The sequence below is a fragment of the Falco peregrinus genome, chromosome Z, assembly GCF_023634155.1.
Source record: "Falco peregrinus isolate bFalPer1 chromosome Z, bFalPer1.pri, whole genome shotgun sequence".
Lineage (NCBI taxonomy): Eukaryota > Metazoa > Chordata > Aves > Falconiformes > Falconidae > Falco > Falco peregrinus.
Genome location: NC_073739.1, coordinates 28,290,146 through 28,306,613, shown reverse-complemented (window position 1 = coordinate 28,306,613; position 16,468 = coordinate 28,290,146). Strand labels below are relative to the sequence as shown.

The window sequence follows — 16,468 nt, the reverse complement described above, 5'->3', positions numbered from 1 at the left end:
GAGGCACAGGGCAGAAGCGGCAGCTGTGGGTGCCCAGCCTGCAGCCCGGCCCCTGCGCGTACCCCGCCGCCCAGCCACGCGGGCCCTACCCCCAGACACCCGCGGGCCCGGCAGCCGACGGGCCCGGCCACTGCGCAGCTGCCGGCGGGGGCTCAGCGGAGGCTGCGGGACAGAAGCGGCCCGCTTCGGCAGCCGGCTGCACCCTGCGGTGCCGGGGGGCAAGGCGGGCCGGCCCAGGCAACCCGCGCTCCCGCCGACCTGCCTCCCCGCGCCTCAGCCTCAGCCCCGGCCCCGGCAGGCCGCGCCCCGCCCCGCGACGCGTCCCCGCAGCCGGCAGCGGGGCGGGATGCCCGCCGGCGCCTCCATGGCAGCGCCGGGCGCTTCCGCTTCCGGAGGCCAGAGGGCGGCAGGGCCCGGCCGCGCTTAGGCCGCGCTGGGCGGCAGCGGGGGTCGGGCCCGGCGCTGGGCGGGAGGAGGGGGCGACATGTGGACGCCACCGCTGCCCTGGTTGCTGACGGGGCTGCTGCTGTCTGCCCGTTGCTGGGAGGTGGCGGCGGCGGCCGCCCTTCCCCGCCGGAGCGCCGCCACTGCCTCCCCTCGCCCCACGGAGGTGGCCGGCGGGGGCGCCACGCGGAGCAGCGGCAGCCGCCTGGCGGAGGTGTCGGCGCCGCCTGAGCAAGGCCAGCCCATGACCCAGCGCGCCCTGTCCGTGCTGGTGCTGACTAGCGGAGCGCTCATCGTCTACTTCGTGATCCGGACCGTGCGGTGAGGGCGGGGGCCGCGGCGGCGCTGCCGCGGGGAGCGAGCGGGCAGGCGGCGGCGTTGCTGGCCGCCGTGCGGAGGCAGCGGGCCGGGGCCGGCCCTACTCCTGCCAGCGCCGCGCCGCTCCCGGCCCGGCGTGTGGGCGGTCGGGGTCCCCTCGGCTGCTGACGGGGGCCGGCGAGCGGGGCCTGGCTCCGCCGCCTGGGGGGGCGCCGCCGGCTGAGGCGCCTGGGAGAGGCCTGCTGCCGCCTCCCCGCCGCCTGCGGGCGGAGAGGTGCTGGCGGGCTCCGCTCGCAGCTGTGATACCGTTCGTCTGTGCTGGGCTTCTCCTGGCGCCCCCCGGTTCTCTTCAAGTGGACTTGTCACTGTTGACAGCCGTCCGTCCAGCTGAATTTAATTCTGTGCGTTCTGTGGGTCGTTTTTGCCCTGTTTGGAAACAGCTGTCTCACTAGGCTACCGAATTTGTCCATCTCCCCTTCTTTGTCAGTAAACATCTTTCTTTTGTGCTTGCTTTTTCAGTAAAATTCTCTGGTTTGCACTTTCTTCAGGAAAGGGCCCTTAAAAAACTTGCATCATTTGCCTTTGTTTCTCAACAGAAACTAGTGACTGCATAACATGATATGCATTACGGTGTTTGTCACTGTGTTTTGTTGTCTTTTGCAGTTTTACTTGCTATTTCTCATGCTTAAACTGTGAACTCTTTGGGACAAAGCACAAGCATGTGATTATGCATAAAGCGTATAGATTATGCAGCAAGCACTTCTCATTGTAGTTAGATATACTGGTCATTAGTATGACCAGTACCTTCATCATTTAATCCAGAAACATAGCTGAAAGACAGTGGTCTGTGTGGGACGCTTACTGAGACATGCACTCCGCGTGGACTAGGATATCTTGCTTGCTCTGTAGCGCTTACACATCACTCTTGAGCAGCCTTCAGTCATACTTTCATTTGAATCCGTATCTTGATGATACCATATCTTAAAGGAAATGGCATAATCTTTTAAGCAAGTGAATATTAATATGAACACTTCACAGTGTTTCTGTTCCTCCTAACCTCCTAACAGGAGCCTGTTGGATTTGGAGTTCTGAGTAGTAGTATGGAAAGACCAAGTCAATAAAAAAAAACAAACCCTCTCATTGCAGGAGCTGGGAAAGGAAATTCTCATCTACTGCCATTATTTTCTGCATAAGTGGCAATTTTTTGATATTCTGGTTTTGGCCATAGGAAGATTGCTCTTCAGCATTTGAAACTGGACTGTTGTCTATGTGATACTGTAAACAGGAAGGTTAAAACTCATGTTCTGTAATACTGCTGCATCTTTCTGTTGCCTCTTGCTTCTGAAATTTGTAGATGAACCATATACTTTTGAATTTGAACTTATGACTTGAATATTTTTGCTAATGGTTGTAATAAGGAATTTAAGGTTTAGGTACAAACCTCCTAGTTTCCTTCCGAAAGACTTTCTCGCAATGAAACCATATGTATTGTTATCAGACATAAAAGCTTCAAGGCTTTTTATGAACTCTCAGCTAGGTCACCTGCCTAGTGGATGAAGGGAAGGTGGTGGATGTAGTTTTTCTGGATCTTGCTAAGGCTTTTGATATTGTCCCTTACAGCATCCTTCTGGACAAGTTGCCCAGCTGTGGGATGAACAGGTTCACAGTGCACTGGATGATGAATTCACTGAATGGCAGGGCTTAAAGTGTTGTAGTGAATGGGGCTACATCTGGCTGGTGACGAGTCACCAGCAGTGTTCCTTAGGGCTCAATTTTAGGGCAAGTTCCATCCAATGTATTTATCAGTCATGAGGAGGCAGGAGTTGAATGCACCATTAGCAGGTTTGCTGATGATACCAAACTGGGAGGTGCAGTTGGCTCTGTTGAGGGACAAGAGGTCTTGCAGAGCAATCTAGAGAGTTTGGAATATTGGACAACCATCAGTGGAATGAAATTTCACAAGAGCAAATGCCGGCCTCTCACCCGGGATGGAGTGATACTGGACACAGGTTGGGAGAGGAGTGGCTGGAAGAGCAGCCCAGCAGAAAGGGATCTGGGAGTGCTGGTTGACAGTAAGTTCAATATGAGTCCACTGGTGACTGTTTGGAGGGACAAGATGCTTTGCAGAGAGATCTAGATGGTTTGGAGCATTGGGAAATTATTAATAGGATGAAACTTTAACAAGTGCATGTGCTGGGTTCTGCACCTGGGACGGCAAAATGCCAGGCACAAATATAAATGCAAAAAGGAGTGACTGGAAAGCATCCCTGCAGAAAGGGATCTGGGGGATGCTGGCTGACAACAGGCTCAATATGAGTCATCAGTGAGCCCTGGCAGCCAAGAGGACAAACCTCTGCATCCTGGGATGCATCAAACACAGCATAACCAGCCGGTCCAAAGAGGTGAATATCCCACTGTACTTGGCATTAGTGTGGCCTCCCCTTGAGTATTGCGTGCAGTTCTGGGCCCCACAATTTAAAAATAATGTCAGGGTACTTGAATGTGCCCAGAGGAGGGCAGCCTAGCTGGTGGGAGGGCTGGAAGGCATGGCCTGTGAGGAGCAGCTGGGGGCTTTGGGGTGGTCTGGTTTGGAGACAGGGAGGCTGGGGGCGACCTCATTGCTCTCTATAGCTGCCGGGGGGGCGGGAGGAGGGGAGAGGAGAGGGAGGTGCTGAGCTCTTCTCCCTGCTGTCAGTGACAGGACGCCTGGGAATGGCTCAAAGCTGTGCCAGGGGGGGTTTAGACTGGACATTAGGAAGCATTTCTTTACCGACAGGGTGGTCAAACACTGGAACAGGCTTAGAGAGGTGGTCAGGGTTTAAAAGTCATTTGGACCGTGTCCTTAATAACATGCTTTAATTTTCGGTCAGCCCTAAGTGGTCAGGCAGTTGTACTAGACCAGGGGTCTTCAGACTAGGGCCCGCGGGCTGGGTACAGCCCCCCAGGGTCCTCAATCCGGCCCCCGGTATTTACAGACCCCCCCCTGCCCCCCCCCACCGCGGGTTGCGGGGGGGGAAACCAAGCAGCTGCAGATGGCTGCCTGCCACTGCATCTGCGCCGGCCCCTGGTTAAACAGTGTGAGGACCCCTGGGCTAGATGGTCTTTGTAGGTCCCTTCCAACCAAAATACTGTATTCTAGCTTAATATATACACAGACTTCATATTGATTTATTCAGAGGAAAGTTCTGTAAATTTAAAATAAAACGTAAATTTTTTCAAGTTCTGGTAAAGACTTTACCTAGAAAATCTAGCTACTTTCTGTTGAGATACCTTGAGCCAAAGCTTTGCCTGATTCAAGAAGGTACCAATGTCTGCCTTTATCAATTTTATACGTTCTTTTAAAGGTAGGAGTTTTTTGTTTTCAGAGCCATGTGACTTTCTGTGAAGATGGTGCACTGAAAGTGTGTTTTCAGGAAAATATTTTGCAAGCTGATACAACTTCAGTAATGTGGCTAACGACTCTCCACTTTTGGATATGGATTTTGGTTGGGAATGGTTGTGTAATCTGTAGCAATCTCCTGTCAGCCTTCTCAGGTGATACTACTGATGATGCAATTCCTCTGTCTGGAAAAAAAAAAAAATGTTCATTTCATTTCTGGCTTTGTATGTGGACGTGTTTGAACCCCCTGATTATAAAGCATGGGCTGCTTGCACATCTCCTTCTTCTGGTACATCAAGCTTAATTTGGGAGGTATTGTCAATAGTTGTGACAACTGAAATGGACAAGGCACAGGGTGGCAGAGGCTGTCAGAGAGCTCTAGAGATTTAGTCTAGTTCCTGATTATGGCAGGGTCACCTACTGCAGGTTCCTCAGCCCTTGTCCAGTTGAGTTTTGAATATCTCTAATGATGCAGATTCTACAACTCTCTCTGGGCAACATGTTCCTGTGTTTTATCACTTACAGTAAGAAAGGTTTGGGCTTTTTTTGTGTTGACACTTTTTTTGGTTTTTTTTCCAATCACTTTTGGTGAAAGCAATCTTTATTATAATGAAGCCTTAGTCTTTTCTAGACTCCCTTGTCTTGGAGTAACCTTGAAGGTCTTGTGTATAAAGACTTGTTTTGCTACAGTAGTTAATTCTGCCAATTAAAACAGAATTCTGGGGCTTTTATGGACCCTGATTCTGGTATATACCAAACTCCTTTTATAATAGAAGAATTGCAAAGAATAAAGTATGAAGTCCGAGATCATGCAGCATATCCATCGAAAGAAAACTGAGACACAGTGATGCCTTGTTCACTCTATCAGTGTAGTTTTATCACCTTTTTCGCTTCATAGTTTTGATATTTACATAAAATACCTTATGTGTTAGCCCCTTCTGATGCACAGAAAAGCTGAAGTTACAATTCATGTATCCTTTTGGGTTTTCTCCTGTTGCTCTGGCTGGAGAGCTGGGGGTTTTTAACGAGTCCTTTTCCAGAGAAAGGTCTTACTCCACGTTTATGTAGGAAGAAGTACCTGCCCTCTTTCTCAGGTGATGAGAAAACAGGGCACAGCAGGCGTGGTGAAATAACTTTTCTTTTTAGGGGAAAAGTGGGCTACATAATTTGACATGTTAAGTGAAGCATTCAAAGTATGTTTCAGTATGAATTCTGTATCATGATTTTAATGTAAAATAAATGTCTAGGAAGTTATTTAAAAGCCTTTTGAAGGATGATTACTGAATGTCTTTCATGGGTGTGAAATCTGTAGTTCATGCATAACTTTTGCAGAAGAAAAGCCCACTTCAAGTAATTACTTTATGAGAATACTTTTTGTAATGAATATAGCTCATAGTTCAGGAAAAATGATTTTTATTGAAAATATGATTTAATGGAGAATATGAGTTAACTGTAGCATATTTTGTAGCACAAGATATAAGAAAACTTTAGCATGGAACTTTCCAAGCACTGGCTCGACTCTGGGACAGGTAAAAACTTAGTTCTGTCTACAGACCGTTACCAAACTCTTCCATTTTTGCAGAGCTGTGAGTGTGTGCCCGTAACTCATCTGCCTATTTGAAAATAGTCTGTCTTTGGAACTATTGAGCAAGAAAATCTGAGTTTCACTTCTGAGAAGGCATATTACTGGTCCATGAGTATGACTTACCTCTGGGTTTAGGTGATGAGAGCTGCAGATTCCTTGGCAGATACTCAGAATTGTCTAAAATACTGTGAAGCTGAAGGGTGATGAGTTGAGGAGGTTGGTTTATTGTAGAGTTTACTAAAAGTAAAAAGCTGCTAATAGAAAGACACTTCACCTAAAAGGACAAGGTTATTAGCAATTGCTTATTTATTGAACTGATCTTGTTTGAAGTATTTGTGGCTTGCTGCAAGAGTGCTACCTTACACCTGGACAAATTAGGATAGTGTAATATAGCTTGTTTGGTCTCCCCTTATATAGGTGGGAATGACTACAGGAAAATGTCATTTTGTGCTAACATTTTTATTGTTTAGAGACATTTCTATATTAAGCTTGCAATATGCAATAAGTATGCCGTATGTGACGTGTGTAATCATGATAGAAATTCTATATATGTATTGTGAGTCATAGTCAATCTTGTATTATTCTAAATAATTCTGTTACACCAGTGCTGCTGATGTGTTTATCGGTCTTCTTTTAAGAAATGGTATTGGTGTTTGTGCTCCTAGGGTGGGACTTCACTCACAGCATTAAACAGTATGGATTTATGCCAGCCTTTTAGATCTAAATTGCATTAAATTTCTTGAATTTGCATGGAGTGTAATAATGTGACAGTAGAATGAGGACGTCTTGAACTTTTTGGAAAGCATTTACAGGCTTGATAGATAGCACTGGCTTCTCTCTGTGATTATCAGCATTGAAAAGCTATCTCGTTTGAGATCTGTTTTCCTTTTGTTTGCCTAGGTTTTTCTCTAATGCATGCAGTGGTTTGGTTTTTTCCTTTCTGGTACAGTCTAAGGACTGAGTAGTTTGTTTTAAGGCTATGTTTGCATCTCCTTTTTCAGGATTCCCCTAAAAGAAGGTAAAAATTGTTTGGAAGCTGTTTTAAGTTACATCGGCTTATAAGCAGCCATTATCCTGCAAATCCTACAATGCTCTGTTCTACACAGAAAATAAATAGAAAGGTCCTTGGGAGAAAATATTTTACACAGTTATTATGCAAAATTAATTTTCTGGATGGAATTAAGGACAAATATTGCAGTGATCCTTTTACCTGATATCAGATGCAGGTAAGACTTGTGTTTGAACTCTCTTGTTGCTTTGAAGGAGGTTTACTTCTAACTGCAGTAGAATTTGACATTGAAAATACCAGTTTCTCAAAATATATCCCATCAATGTGGTGATACACAAAACTAAACCAATTAATTATCAAGACTTCATGGAAATGAGAAAATTCTGTTATGTAAAGGTACCTTGCCCTGTTGCTTTTTGCTTTTTAATGATTCTTCTGCTACTTCTTTGGGCAGACATGTTCAGAAGATGTTTGTATTTGGTACACCAGATAAGCATTCAAAGAACTTACAAATACGTAGTTTAGAATACCTTTTTGTACAAGGAAGTTCTGGGATCTAAGCTAACATTGTACTGCCTGAGATGACTGAGATTTTGAGATTTCTGTCAGCAGTCAGTTTTGGAATTGTATCCCACCCCAAAAGGAGGTCACGTGTTATGTAGTGGCTGTTTTTTACCATACTCTGTGGTGGTGGGATTTTTTTAAACTCTTCCCACTCAAGTCTGTTTCTTGCAGTTCTGAGTTTCTTTAGGCACTGGATGTGCTTTAAACTTGACCTGTTGTTTTGCTTCACATCTCATTTTCTTAACACACTTTCTGCCTTTTTTTAAATACCAGCATTCTTAGTTTCTCTTATTTAGCTGTCCTCGTAGTTTAAAAATCTATGCCATTTCTGATGTTACTCAGATAATACCTGTTTATATTTCCTTATGGATTCCTCTACTGTTATTAGCTGTATTTGAGGAAGGATTAGGACTAAGCATGTAGAAGTATAACATCGACTTTTTATGTTGTTTTAAATCCACTTTCATAACTTTTATCTTATTAGATGCCAAAGTAACTATAGTAACTATAAAGTAACAAAGTCCATAGTAACTATAAAAATGAAAATTATCTCTGTTTAGTTCATGAGAAGCATAGAGAGCACTACTGACTTTAATGGAATGGGATTTTGTCCTAGGTTTTCCTAACAGTCAAAGGGTAAAAAGGTTTAAGTTTTTGTTAACACTCCTGACCGTTCTGCTGTCATAGTTATTGACCATACATGCATGTTGCATAAGCATCTCCAGTATTTTAGCTTTAATCTTTTGACTAATCTGTATGTAGTGAAAGTTTTCATGTCACAAAAAATTCTGTTACCACTTTTTCAACAGCATTTGTTTGAATCTAGAAATTCGTGCCAGGCTTGTGGTAAATTTTTTTCTTCATTATCACAATCTGGATATTTGCTATGACTGTTTTAGGTTATTCTCAGCTCACAGTAGTGATTCAATTTCATTTTTTCCCAATAAGTAAAAAAGTAAAGTATATGGTGAGCTTGACAGAAATATTGACTCTGCGAATAGCATGAACTGCCTCTCCTTCATTTCCTGTTTTATTTGTGTTCAAGATAATATCTAGACTACTAGAATGTCTGGGAATGCTTGTCCTACCACCAATTGCCCAGCTTCTACTTCAGTACAAAAAGATAAGATATATATGAAACAACTATGGTTTTCACCATCTTAAAATTTTAGAATTTTCTTCTGCGTGGTACTTGAAATATACAGCTTCTTTCTATATTGAGGACTAAAGGCCAGATAAAATGAAGGAAAAAAATGGAAGGAACTTTGTTGTGAGCAAAAAGGTGAAATTTGCATCTTTGATATTAGCCTTAGCTTCACACGATGACGTTACGTACTTTTAAGTTGTGCTAAAGTACTTAAATGCTTGGCACAACAGCTGCTGCTATTTCAAATCGTAGTTGGGGGTGGAGGAAATGATCATGCTGATTTTTTTTGTTTTTTTATATAATATCAGAAGTTGGAGCACATTGAAGAATTAGGTGTATTTTATACCCTTCCCATCCTAACAAGGTTACGTTTGCTTCTTAGTTACAAAAGGAGGTCTAATACAATGAAATATAGTCTAAATCAAGACTGGATACTACTGTGTGTCCTTTCAAAGTTACCCTGGTGTGAAAAAGTGAACGCTTTTCCAAGAAGCATTTAAAAAAATTATTTAAGCACAACAGAATTCAGGACAGAATGTGAAGCTGAGTCTCAATATTGTATTTGATATCTCTTACCAGGCGGTTAAAGTTATAGTACATACTATAGTAAAGTATGGTACATACTATAGTAGCATAATATGTTTTGCATAAATAATCTTTTTGATTATTAGCTCTGAAATATCCAGTATTGCGGTTCCTGAATGTTGTAGGCACATTTTCTAGATACCTAGCTTGGTTTTGTAGATCTGGAGTTTCTAAAAGGGAAGGCTACTATCCCATTTGAGTTTAGCACTAAATGCATAGAAAGCAGATTATTTTTTTTTTGTCCGATACCTTTAATGTAGCAGCTGTTTGCTAGTATACAGTACCTGACTTTGTCAGCATTTTGTAAATCAGTGCCTTTGCATAGTGTGTGCTGAGTTGCTAGTGATCCAAGTTCCTGATCTTCAAAGACTTGAGGAAGGCATATTCGGTGTGTATAGGAATAGTTCTGCAATGCCAAATAGAACAGTTAAGTGCGTGAGTGTGTCTGGGGCTTATGTGGGACCCAGGCCCACGTAGAGAAGCCACGGAAAGTGAGAAAAGCAGATGCAAACAGTCAGTTCATCTGTGATAAGCCCTGTCCCTTAACCCAGAAATCTGGATCGCTGCCTCTCTTCCGTCTGTGTTTTGTGAAGCATACAAGACATTGACTCTACAAGTTCTCATTCCAGAGTGTAATTATAAACAATGTTTTTAACTTGATAGTTATAAAAGATTTCTCAAATGATGGTGTTTCAATGTGGACCTATGACTTGTGTGTATCTTTGCTATAACTCTGTTGAGTTTCTTTCTTATTTGATCCGCTGCTTTATAAAAGATGCATAAAACACATAGGGGATATGTAGCAAGATAATTTTTTTCTCATTGTAGGATCTGCTAGAAGTGTGCTTTTGCATGTAATTTTACCTGGCTCTTGCATTTAGCTACCAAGTGCCTGTATAAGCTTTTTGCATTCACTACTGTAATTCTGTACAAAACTACAGATGATGTTCTTACTGGCCTTAGTTGTTTCATGTAAACGCTTGACACTTAGCGTTGTCTGACTTCTCGATATCTTAGAGCTAAGTGTGTACACCTGTACCTATACTAATTTTTTTTACATTTATGGTGAGTATCAATATAGCTGTATTTTAAAGGATAGTTTTCTAACATTGTTGGAATAGAAAGTAGAGAAGAATTTATAGAACTTAAATATTTTTAAATACATTTCAGGCTCAGAAGGCGAAACAGAAAAACCCGAAGATACGGAGTTTTGGATACAAACATAGAAAACATGGAGCTGACCCCATTAGAGCAAGATGATGATGATGATGATACAACACTGTTTGATGCCAATCATCCTCGAAGGTTTGTATATAACAGCCAAAGGTACTTCTAGCAATAGAAGTGAAGGAGTATGGATGGTAAGCAGTTTCACTGAGAAAGCTCACTACTGTGTTTCATATGCATGTAGTTGGACAAGGGATGTCAAGATCACTTGAATTTTAAATGGGCAAGAATTTAGTGGGCAAGAAGATAAACACCATTTGTCTTCAGCATGTGAGTTCCAGAGAAATGGAGAGGAAGGTAGGATATTTTTGTTACAAATACAGTATCATTACTGAAGCTTATGTTAAAGTTGACAACTAGCTTTTTCCTTTCTCTTTTTTTCTTTCTTTTTTTTTTTTTTTTTATTTTGGAGGCTACTCAATTTTTCTGGTGTATTCTCCTATGAGTTCTCTGCTTCTAGCAGCTTTGTTCGTCTTGTGCATTGCTGAAGTAGTCAGCAGATAGTTGATAATGATCCAGCAACAAGTTTTAGATTTGGTACTGCTGCATAGAAGGGTTCGTATCCTTAAATCACCTTCTGAAACTATATACATACAGGAAAATTTTGTTATATTTCCTTATTGTTCTTAGACTTAAACATTGTGATCAATCCAAACTTAAACTTATGTAATTCAAACTTTAAAAAAAGTTTTGCTTACGGAGTAATGCCATCGTGCTGTACATGCAAAGACAGTTTTTATTTCATAGAATGGTCATATTAAGGGCTACTGTCAAGTATCAGAGGCGGTAAAATGATGAATTCTGCCAGCCACAGCTAGTAATTGATTCAGCACTGTTTAATGTGAAACTGAATTAAAGTCTCATCAAAACAATTCAACAAATGCAATATATGAAGTCTCTAATGAATTATAAGTATTGGAGTAGTAAGTCAGATGTTCTGCTGTTTATCAGGAAACAACTTGGCATGCAGTTCTGGAACTTGGAAGTGAAAGGTTCAGTCTTTTTTGTCTCCTTGGGGGGAATCTTTCAGATGAAATTTTTTTCATGAGTCAAGACCACCCTTTCCTTTTTCTCTCCCCCATGCAGTAGAAGAAAATAGTCAGAATACCTCCACTTCCCACTCCTCTGTATTAGAGAGTCATGTGGCACTTAGTTACCCCATGTTACTAGCCTTGTTCCAGTATAAAATATGCCCATTATGTAACAGTTAATTGTCACATTATATCCAGGAATTCCCTCAATGGCTTTCTTAGATCTTTTAACTTTTCTTGTAACTCAACATACTTATTAGACTTCATGATATTCCTTATAAATCTTTATTTACAGGACTATCAAGTAACCTTTTTACTAGGGATAAACACGATTAATATGGCTAGTCATCATTAACAGTGTTACACAACTAACAGCAATGCTGTTGTATTCATGGTTTAGAGGTTGCTTCATACTCTTGTATGCTTATTTGGAGATTAAGCATGGTTGTAGTTGTTAAGCTTCAAGGAGCTGATTATGTCTCAAGAGCACTATTTTATTTAAAGGTACTATACTATCTATGTGTTAAATAGAAATATATGTACTGTGTTCTCTAGTGCAGAGGAGGCTGTGTTAATAAGTGGTATTGAAATATATGTGTCTTATACATGTAGGTAAATGTTCTCATTTTTTGGGCTGCTTATAATAGCTTCCAATATACCTGCTTTGGGGGGATTATATTAAGCTTTCCAGACACTGAAATGGAGCATGTGTCTTTTAACCCTATTCTTTTACCTTAGTAGGTTGCTGTCTAAACTAAATTCACATTCTGCAGAGAAATCTGAAATTCATAGCTTTGAAGCTTACTGTAAATTAAAATAAACAAGATTGTATTTTGTAAGTCTGAAGCTACAAAACTGCGGCAGTGTCTGTTTCTTTAAACCTCTTTGCATACATTAAAATAGAAGCTATGAACACCCTAAAGGGAAAGTTCACTAAAATAATATCAGAGGTTTTCAGAGGGTGGGTTTCTGTTGGTTTGTTTTTTTCTTTTATTCTACATTTCAACAGTTCAATTTGAGGAAGAAAAAATGATCATTCAAGTATTTTATTGTAGAAGTATCTTAATATGCACAGTATTTTTAAATTGTTACAAATCCATTTTGCAGTTATAGTCTTGCAGCAGCTTATAGAGTAACCAAAGTATGTAAAGCAGATAGATACTGTTCTTGTCTGGTTTACTTCAGTTATTATTTCATCTTTGAGTATTTTATTCTTGTCCCTGATAGAATGTATAAGGACGAAACAAAAGTTAAAAACAATAAGAAAAGGAAGTATGGTGTAGACTGAGGTCCTTATTTTTATTTCTCCCTTTTTGCCACGCAAACATGCTAGGGTGATACTGGGGTGTATATATATGTACATATGCTTTTTGATGGCCTGTCACTCTAAAAAGACCAACCTGAGAACTTCCAAAATCAGAACAGGGCTGTACCAAGGATCCTATATATTTCTGCCATGGTTATTCAATCAGGTAGAGCATATTCTAGTCATTCCTTTTTAAAATTTATCTTGGGAACTCATACTCAATGAAGTCACTGTCTTATGGATTGCCCTACCTCTGATCCCAATATGCATTTTGTCAAAACATGTCTGAAATGAATGTTTTTACCACTACACTTTCTGTGGTTGAAGTTAATTTGTTTTATGGTTAAGAAATTAACCTGCATTAAAGCAAACGCTTTATATCTATAGACAGTAGGCTTTGAACTGCACTTGCCCTTAACTGTGTTAACTACAAAAAAAATCACATTGGTGTTGTAGCTGGCAAAAAACCCCAATGCAAAACAAAAAAGAAACACACCAAAGAAAGCAGCGTTCTAATTTCCAAATACTCAGCCCCTCTCAAACTGAAGTACTGCAGATCATAATTTTGTTTAGCTATACCAAGCAAACTGGAAGTATTTTTAAAGTAGATTACTGATCCAGACTATTGTAAAAAATAGGCCTTTGGATGACATATGGTCCAAACAGTTTGAATACGTTAGTAGTGTTTCATTTAGCTGATGGCATAGCTGTTGTAAGATAAGTATTTATTTTAATAAATACGGTTCCTCACATACTGTGGTATCTTGTTGATGAAGGAACTTCTAGATCAGTAGTATTTGATTTTAAAAGCATCCAGCTGTAGCTGAAAAAGCAGTACCTGTTGTTTTGATCCAAGTCCAAAGAGCCAGAAAAAGTGGAGAGAGAAGTGGCACGTAATATCTGAACATGTCATAGTCTAGAGTAAATACATATAACTTGTGGCATAGGTGTACCTTTATTTCTGCCTTGTGGGGCTGCAAAATTTCATGTTTGCTCACAGAGGAGATGATAATGTCAGCCTTCCAGTGAAACTGCAAGTTAATTTTATTGGAGTAGCTGACTGATCTAACCAAACTTAATTTTAACATGTTTCTGTTAAATTGCTGAGGAAAATTGACTAAACAGATTGGAAGTAATACCTTCAGAGGAGAATAACTGTAGATAATAAAGGGGGAAGATGTTATTGTTGTTTCAAGATAGCTCCGAAAGTAAGTGCCTAAATTATAAAAGTCATTATTTTGATACTTGGAGCTTGAGAAGACAAGAGCTTCAGTTATGTTTAGTCAGTAATGTCAATATACTCCCATTAATGTATATTTAGAGCTTGCTGTGTTCTCCTTTATGGAGAGAAGCTCTCAAAGTTTTAAATGTTACTTTTTATCTTGAAACTGTGTATAGGAGGAGAACAGTGCTGAACATGTTAATGTACTCCACAAATCTCTATGGAGCAGCTTGATAAAATGCTTTCCAAACTTTGCAGAGCAATGGCATTGCTGGGAGGGAAGTTTGAAAACTAATGTAGAGTACTTTATTTTTAAAAAAAAAAACTTAATTGGGAATGTACTTTCTTCAGTTGTTTTTTTTCTTGGTTCAACTAAGTCTTCTGCATCTGTGTTGAAGCTTAGTAGTCTGTCTTCATGTTACTGCTTAACCAAGAATGACCAAAGGGAGTACAAAATGTGTAAGTAATCAGAGTCACTGAGGACAACTTGATGATAATGATACTCAGATATTCTCAGATGTCATTACACTTTGTCCTGACACTTGCAGTAATTCAGAGGTATAGCTGGTTGGGGTTTTTTTAAGGTAGCATAAATATGCAGTCAGGCTTGGAGCAGCTGATCAGAGAACAAAGAGGGACCTTTAATGGTTTTTGAGTTTAGTCCTTTGTTAAGTAAATCACAGTTGCAATTTTGCTTAACTATAGTCAAGAATCAGCTTAATCAGTTTATAAGTTTCTTACCCTCATAAAAGCACTGAAAACTAATCACGGTTACAGCAGATTCCAATCTGCGTGTTTTGGTGGGTTCATGTACATTTCTTATGGACAACAAATTACAGAAATACTGTTTTACATAGGAAATAGTTGCCTTTTTTCCTTCATTCTTTATGACCTATTAATAGACTGCGTTAGTATCCACTCTGCTTTTGTTTTCCTTGATATTTTCATTTTCCTGATAAAACAATCAGGCCTTTTTTAAGGTGAAACTCTATGGCACAATATGCATGTTAGAAATCCCTATAGGCTTGTTTTGGGTTAGCTGGTAAGCCTATTTGACCCTTTCCAAGGCTAGGCAGAGAAATGGGCTTATTTCCTAAAATCAGTGTTAGTATACTGGCATCCTGTATAAGGTTATTACTTGGAATGTTGCTGTTTTCTTTTAGAGCTACATGAAAAAAAGTTCACGGTGCCCTCTGTTAAGCATAGATGCAATTTAAGTGCACTCCCACTGTTTTCATCACCCATGTAGCTAGTCTCTGCATCTTCATTTTGGGGCAGCTTACTGTAATGGGATATTTTAGCCATTTTGTTCAGTAGCATACTATTAAATGTCAGTCTGAAAATCTAACGTTTGGTTTCTCACCATGCAACTTTACCTACATCTCAACTGAAGTTTCACATCTTTGTATCTTCGTATCTTAGTATCACATCTTTGGTTTTCAAAGGTCAGTCATACGAATAGTTTACAATCCTCATTAAATCACTTTACACACAAACTACTGTTGCACAAGGAAAAGCACTTACTCTGATTTTGATAGCATTCCAGTTGTGGAATGCTACCAAGAGTTACAACAGTTTCAAAAGAACTCAGACCCTTGAAAGTTTAAAAATATCTCCCAACGTGGTAAAAACTCAGGTTTTCTTTTTTCGTAAGTGAGCTGTCTCTGTATTTGGGAAGTTTAAATTAATGGAATTTTATGGCACTTTGCTTCACAGTAATACGATAACTATGAGTTTTTACAGGCAGATTTAATAATAAGATGTTACATCTCTGTGTTTTTCATAATGTTTGATTTTCAAAAATGTAGGGTAAAGTTCCCCTTGGAACAGAACATTTCAGCTTAATGCATCTGTTTCTTCTCTTATAGAGAAGTACGTGCCTTTCAGTGAAAGAACTTAATCTTAGAACCAGAGAAGGAGACTGCTTCATGGAAGGACTAAGAAGCAAAAGTATATGCAGTTTGGAGGGGCTAATTTAATTTGTGTATATTATGGCATCCTTAATTTGTTGCAATAAATACTGTACCAACTTGTACCTTTCTGTATATAGAGAATTCTAAATGTAAAGTCTACGGGGAGAGAGGACACTAAAATGAAAACTTATTTGGAAGGGAGATTACTTTTGAAAATGGGGTATTTTTTGTATGCCATAAGTGTGGTATACACTTTTTCTACAGTAATCTGGAATGTTAACAATTTATTTTTTTTTTTGCTGATATTAAATTGTAAGTAAATATAGCCTCTGTGGACTCCTCAGAATTGTTAGAACTTGATTTTAGTTGAGGAGATCATTTATTCTGTGCAAATAAAAAGCCAAACTACTGCCTCGTGTGTTGAGATGTTTTTTAAACTGAATTAACATGTTTTATGTAAACTTTATTGAACAAATAAAAACTATTTACAGTGTTCCTAGCCATTAGCGTGATACTTCAACAGTATAGGTTTTAAGAATGTATTAATGCAATCTTGTAAAACGCAGTACTGCAACATCTTTTTGCAGTTTAGACTACTGATTACAACTATTGAGTCAATTTTTTTGCAAGGTCCATTTTCAACTTGTGTGAACAAATGTTGCTTACTGACTTCAGTCAGGGTACTGCTGCTGTAGTCCATGCAGTGTCATTGTTCAGACTCACGGTAAAACAGATACA

The 16,468-nt window shown here is 40.2% G+C and overlaps 1 protein-coding gene across 2 annotated transcripts; it reads left to right on the top strand.

Annotated features, from left to right (window-relative positions):
- The first annotated feature begins 387 nt into the window (after positions 1-387).
- On the top strand, positions 388-16,223 carry FAM174A (family with sequence similarity 174 member A). Of its 2 annotated transcripts, XR_008744783.1 has the most exons (4): positions 388-765; positions 10,202-10,336; positions 10,443-10,555; positions 15,686-16,223. XR_008744783.1 is itself a non-coding variant. In XM_055790868.1 (3 exons), the coding sequence occupies exons 1-3, from the start codon at positions 485-487 to the stop codon at positions 15,705-15,707; spliced, it is 438 nt and encodes a 145-aa protein (XP_055646843.1). In that variant the 5' UTR covers positions 390-484; the 3' UTR covers positions 15,708-16,223. The 2 variants fall into 2 exon arrangements, 1 of the variants encoding a protein (XP_055646843.1); XM_055790868.1 differs by lacking the exon at positions 10,443-10,555 and having other exon boundaries at positions 390-765.
- Positions 16,224-16,468: the final 245 nt, after the last annotated feature.

Excerpts from the sequence above, each read along its gene's own strand:
- FAM174A (XM_055790868.1), top strand. The coding sequence starts at position 485 with ATGTGGACGCCACCGCTGCCCTGGTTGCTGACGGGGCTGCTGCTGTCT. Across the intron at positions 766-10,201 it reads TTCGTGATCCGGACCGTGCG|GCTCAGAAGGCGAAACAGAA; the intron begins GTGAGGGCGGGG and ends AATACATTTCAG. Across the intron at positions 10,337-15,685 it reads GATGCCAATCATCCTCGAAG|AGAAGTACGTGCCTTTCAGT; the intron begins GTTTGTATATAA and ends CTTCTCTTATAG.